Consider the following 5,892-nt stretch of genomic DNA (forward strand, 5'->3'; position numbering starts at 1 on the left):
GCTCTAACCCACCAGCCCCACTCCTCCCAGAGCCGGGAGAGAACCCAGGAGTCCTGGCTCCCAGCCCCCCTGCTCTAACCACCAGCCCCCACTCCCCTCCCAGAGCCGGGGAGAGCACCCCGGAGTCCGGGCTCCCCGCCCCCTGCTCTAACCACCAGCCCCCACTCCCCTCCCAGAGCCGGGAGAGAACCCAGGAGTCCTGGCTCCCAGCCCCTGCTCTAACCTCCAGCCCCACTCCCCTCCCAGAGCCAGGGAGAGAACCCAGGAGTCCTGGCTCCCAGCCCTCCCTGCTCTAACCCACCAGCCACCACTCCCCTCCCAGAGCCGGGGAGAGAACCCAGGAGTCCTGCTCCCAGCCCCCCTGCTCTAACCACTAGCCCCCACTCCCCTCCCAGAGCCGGGGAGAGAACCCAGGAGTCCTGCTCCCAGCCCCCCTGCTCTAACCACTAGCCCCCACTCCCCTCCCAGAACCCAGGAGTCCAGGCTCCCAGCCCCCTGCTCTAACCACTAGCCCCACTCCTCCCAGAGCCGGGAGAGAACCCAGGAGTCCTGGCTCCCAGCCCCCCCGGCTCTGACCCACCAGCCCCCACTCCCCTCCCAGAGCCGGGGAGAGAACCCAGGAGTCCTGGCTCCCAGCCCCTGCTCTGACCACCAGCCCCACTCCTCCCAGAGCCGGGAGAGAACCCAGGAGTCCTGGCTCCCAGCCCCGCTCTGACCACCAGCCCCACTCCTCCCAGAGCCGGGAGAGAACCCAGGAGTCCTGGCTCCCAGCCCCCAGGCCAGAAAGTTGAAGAAGTTTGGGGCGTTGAGTCACCGGCTCAGACCCCGCTCGGGACAGGAGCCGCCGGGACCCGGAGCCAGCGATGGAGACTCGGGGGGGCCTCGCCGTGGTGCTGCTGGTGCTGCTGGGGGGCGCCTGGGGCGAGCCGGCCGCAGGTGAGGGGGGCCCGGCCCTGGGGGGGGCTGCGGGGTCCCGGGGGCGCTTTGCCGCTGGGCCGGGAGGTGCGGCTGGTGCCTGGGTTGGGGGGGCGGCTGCCGGGGCGAGGGCTGAGTGGTTCGGGGGGGGGGTGTGGCTGCCGGGGGCAGGTTCCCGGGGGATGCGGGGTGAGTCTGTGTGTGTGTGTCTCCCGGGGGTGTCTGGTTCCCAGGGGGCGGGGGCTGCCTGGGGGTGTCTGGTTCAGGGGGGCTGTGGGCGGGGCTGCCTGGGGGGGGGCTGAGTGGTTCGGGGGCAGTGTGTGGCTGCCTGGGGCTGCCTGAGGCTGGGGGGCTGCCGGGGTCTCTGCTTCAGGGGGCGGGGTGGAAGCCGGGCAGGGAAGCTGGCGGGGGCGGGGCGGGTTGATGTTGAGGTGCGGGGGTCAGCCGCCCGTTCCTTTCTATGAATGGGACCATGTGGCCACGCCCCCTCCCGCCTCCCCATTGGCTGCCGGGTTGGGGCGGGGCCTGGCAGGACCCGGCGCTGGGGGCGCTCGGGGTTCAGGGAGCAGAACTCGAGGCACCGCCCCGCCCATCGCCCTTCCAGGAGGCGGGGCCTGGGGGAGGGGGCGGGGCCTGGGGACCCCCCTTCCTGCAGCCCCCACGTGCGCGGCGGGGGGCGGGGCCGGTGATTTCATTCATGGGATATGCCGGCGGGGGCGGGGTGAGTCACCGGGCTCGTGATGTGACGTCACAGGGGGCGGGGCTGATGAGCAATTCTGGATTGTCCAGTGGGGGCAGCTGCCCCAGCCCCCAACGCGGCCCCCGAAAAATTCTGCCTTGTACCCCCCATCTGCCACGGTCGCCCAGACCCCAGGATCCGCTGCCCCAACCCCCAAAATTCCTGCCCCAGAACAATCCCCCAAATCCCCCAGACCCCCGTGCACCCCAAGATTGGATCCCCACGTCTCCAAAGCACTCTGCCCCCCCAGCCCTGCTGGTGCCCCTCACTCCCGACCCGCAGCCCCCGCCCCCCCAGCCCTGCCGGTGCCCCTCACGCCCGACCCGCAGCCCCTGCCAGCCCAGTCCTGCCCCCAGCCCTGCCGGTGCCCCTCACTCCCGACCCGCAGCCCCTGCCCCAGCCCAGCCCTGCCCCCAGCTCTGCCGGTGCCCCTCACTCCCGACCCGCAGCCCCTGCCCCCAGCCCTGCCGGTGCCCCTCATTCCCGACCCGCAGCCCCTGCCAGCACGGCCCTGGGCCCCCCCGCCCAGCCGGTGCCCCACACGCCCGACCGGCAGCCCCTGCCAGCCCAGTCCTGCCCCCAGCTCTGCCAGTGCCCCTCACTCCCGACCCGCAGCCCCGCCCCCAGCCCTGCCGGTGCCCCTCACTCCCGACCCCCCAGCCCTGCCGGTGCCCCACACTCCCGACCCGCAGCCCCTGCCCCCTGCCCTGCCGGTGCCCCTCACCCAGCCCCAGCTCTGCCGGTGCCCCTCACTCCCGACCCGCAGCCCCTGCCAGCCCAGCCCTGCCCCTGCCCTGCCGGTGCCCCTCACTCCCAACCCGCAGCCCCAGCCCTGCCGGTGCCACTCATTCCCGACCCGCAGCCCCTGCCAGCTCGGCGCTGGGCCCCCCAGCCCTGCCGGTGCCCCTCACTCCCGACCTGCAGCCCCTGCCCCCAGCCCTGCTCCTGCCCCGCAGCCCCGCCCCCAGCTCTGCCGGTGCCCCTCACTCCCGACCCGCAGCCCCTGCCAGCCCAGCCCTGCCGGTGCCCCTCACTCCTGCCCCCAGCCCTGCCGGTGCCCCTCACTCCCGATCCGCAGCCCCTGCCCCCAGCCCTGCCGGTGCCGCCCGCAGCCCCTGCCCCCAGCCCTGCCGGTGCCCCTCACTCCCGACCCGCAGCCCCTGCCAGCCCAGTCCTGCCCCCAGCCCTGCCGGTGCCCCTCACTCCCGACCTGCAGCCCCTGCCAGCCCAGCCCTGCCCCCAGCCCTGCCAGCCCAGGCCTGAGGTCCCCCCTGCTCTGCTGGTGCCCCTCACTCCCGACCCGCAGCTCCTGCCAGCCCAGCCCTGCCCCCCCCCAGCCCTGCCGGTGCCCCTCCCCGCCACTGCCCTGCTACCCGGGCACTGGGGTTGGGTTTCGGGGTGAAAGGTGACCCCGGCACCACCTGCCCCTGACGTTCACCAGCTGGAAATAGGCCCCTCGTCATGGGGGGGGGTCAGAGCCCGGGGTGGGGGGATCGGGGGGCGTCGAAGTTACAGGTTTCTCCCTTCCACAGAGTTTAACTTCGTTTTCTCTCTTTTCTCCTTCCCTCGCTCCCCTCCCCCGTCTGCCTCTCTCCTTCCGTCCCCCCCCTTCCTCCGTTCTCCCTCTCCACCCCCCACCCCGTCTTTCGCCTGCTGGGGGGGGGGGTTATTCCTCCTTTTCTGCTGGTTCGTTCGTTTTCCCTCGGGCATTTTCCTCCCCTCCCTCCCCCCTTCCCCTGGGGTTTATTCATTCTTCCGTCCCCTCCCCCCCAGGTCCCTCCTGCCCGGGGGGCCAGTCCTGGAGCCCCGACCTGGAGAAGTGCATGGACTGCACCATCTGCCTCCACCGCACCAGAAACGACTTCTGCGCCACATGTACGTCCCCCCCCCACACCCACAATGCACTGGGGCGCTGGCCCAGGTGGGGGGATCTGGGGGGTGGACGGAGGCAGGCGAGGGGAGGGGGTGTTGGGGTGTGGGGCTGAGTGCAGGGGGATTCTTGGGGAGGATCTGGGGGGTGGCGGCTCTGGGGTGACTCGGGGGCCAGTGGGGGCGCTGGGATGCCCCTCCCCCCATTAACCCAGCTCTCTCCTCTCTGCCCCCAGGTGGCGAGCCCCAGCCCCAGGACTCCCGGCTGTGGCTGGCCGTGGGGGGCGCCGTGGGGGGAGTCGCTGTGCTCGGCCTGGTGGGGGGGGCACTGCTATGGGCCCGCTGCCGCAAGAGGGAGAAATTCACCAGTGAGTGACCCGCCCCCCGGAATCCCAGAATCACCTTGGGCCCCAAACTCCCTGAACCCCCACGTCTGCCCCACCCCCCACCCCCAGATCTTCCTCTCCCCACATCCCAGACCCAGTCCCCCTCTCTCCACCTGCCCCCATCATCCTGATTCTGCCCATGGGCCTCCCAGGGCCCCCCCGACACCCCAGTAACTGTCCTGCCGTCTCCTTTCCAGCCCCCATAGAAGAGACTGGAGGCCACTCGGGCGAAGAGTCGCTGATAGATTGATGGTAAGAGACATCCATGGTGCCCCTCACTCCCGACCCGCAGCCCCTGCCAGCCCAGCCCTGCCCCCCCCAGCTCTGCCGGTGCCCCGCACTCCCGACCCGCAGCCCCTGCCAGCCCGGCCCCCCCCAGCACTGCCGGTGCCCCTCACTCCCAACCCACAGCCCCTGCCAGCCCAGTCCTGCCGGTGCCCCTCACTCCCGACCCGCAGCCCCTGCTAGCCCAGCCCTGCGCCCCCCAGCGCTGCCGGTGCCTCACTCCCGACCCGCAGCCCCTGCCAGCCCTGCCCCAGCACTGCCGGTGCCCCTCACTCCCGACCCGCAGCCCCTGCCAGCCCAGCCCTGCCCCACAGCTCTGCCGGTGCCCCTCACGGCCCCTGCCAGCCCAGCCCCCAACCCACAGCCCCTGCCAGCCCAGTCCTGCCGGTGCCCCTCACTCCCGACCCGCAGCCCCTGCTAGCCCAGCCCTGCGCCCCCCCGCTCGGCCGGTGCCCCGCACTCCCGACCCCCAGCCCCTGCCAGCCCAGCCCTGCCCCCCAGCTCTGCCGGTGCCCCTCACTCCCGACCCGCCGCCCCGCCCACCCCAGTCCTGCCCCCCCTGCCCTGCCGGTGCCCCTCACTCCCGACCCGCAGCCCCTGCCAGCCCAGCCCTTCCGGTGCCCCTCACTCCTGACCCGCAGCCCCTGCCAGCCCAGCCCTGCCCCCCCTGCCCTGCCGGTGCCCCTCACTCCCGACCCGCAGCCCCTGCCAGCCCAGCTGTGAGGTTGGTTTATTCGTTGGTTCTCTCTCTGGCAGGTGACTCTGGTCTGGGCAGCCGTGGGGCAGAATTGGAGACATTAACCCTTGGAGCGCCGCAGGAGGCCCCGCCGCAGCCTTTGACCAACGTCCCCCCGGACCCTGATTTTCACCACTCCCCAGAAGGACTCTTGGAAGCGGGGGGGGGGATGTTCTATTTTGCACAGATTCGGGGGCTGCTGGAGACCCCCAAACCTTCCCCTCACACATCATGTTTCTAGAAAAAATTGGGGGGTGTCTGCTTGAAATACTCCCCCCTGGCCCCTGAGATGGGGGCTGGGGTTTTCCCCAATGCCCCATATTGGGGCCTCTCCGGCAGCATTGCAAATTTGCACTTCCCCGGCTTAGGAAGGGGGGATCTCACATTACAGGGGATCCTCCCTGTGACCCTAAACCTCAGATCTTGGGCTGCTGTAGAGGAATGTGGGGTCCCTTTGGGAGCACCCCAGGGGGAGACTTGGGGTCCACTAGAGGCCGTCTAGGGTCTCTTTAAATCTTGTGTAGAACTGGCCCCCCCAAATCGGTGCCCCCCAAAATCAGACACTCTCTAGTCCAGGCCCAATAACACTGAGGAACCTCAGGGTGGGGGGGGTCAACCAATGGTACCTCAAAACCTGGGGGGGGCACAAATCCAAAGGGGTCAGTATTGCGGGGGGGGGATTAACCCCCTCCAGTTTATTCCCCCTGCCCCTCCTGTCCCCCCCCAGCCCCCTCCTTTTCCCCAGCCCCAGAAATACCAGCCTGTGGCCTGGGACGTGAGTGAATTATCTGTATATAGGGAGAGCGTAACTGCTGGAGAACAGTTACATTCCTAAAGCGGGGGCTGGGAGCCCGGACTCCTGGGTTCTCTCCCCGGCTCTGGGAGGGGGGTGATGTCTGGTGGTTAGAGCAGGGGGACTGGGAGCCAGGACTCCTGGGTTCTCTCCACAGCTCTGGGAGAGG

At 70.5% G+C, this 5,892-nt stretch overlaps 1 protein-coding gene across 1 annotated transcript; it reads left to right on the top strand.

Annotated features, from left to right (window-relative positions):
* The first annotated feature begins 789 nt into the window (after positions 1 to 789).
* On the top strand, positions 790 to 5,551 carry TNFRSF12A (TNF receptor superfamily member 12A). Its single transcript, XM_039534346.1, has 5 exons — positions 790 to 936; positions 3,428 to 3,529; positions 3,760 to 3,891; positions 4,107 to 4,161; positions 4,951 to 5,551. The coding sequence occupies exons 1-4, from the start codon at positions 864 to 866 to the stop codon at positions 4,157 to 4,159; spliced, it is 360 nt and encodes a 119-aa protein (XP_039390280.1). The 5' UTR covers positions 790 to 863; the 3' UTR covers positions 4,160 to 4,161; positions 4,951 to 5,551.
* Positions 5,552 to 5,892: the final 341 nt, after the last annotated feature.

The sequence above is a fragment of the Mauremys reevesii genome, linkage group 4 (assembly GCF_016161935.1).
Source record: "Mauremys reevesii isolate NIE-2019 linkage group 4, ASM1616193v1, whole genome shotgun sequence".
Classification (NCBI taxonomy): Eukaryota; Metazoa; Chordata; order Testudines; family Geoemydidae; genus Mauremys; species Mauremys reevesii.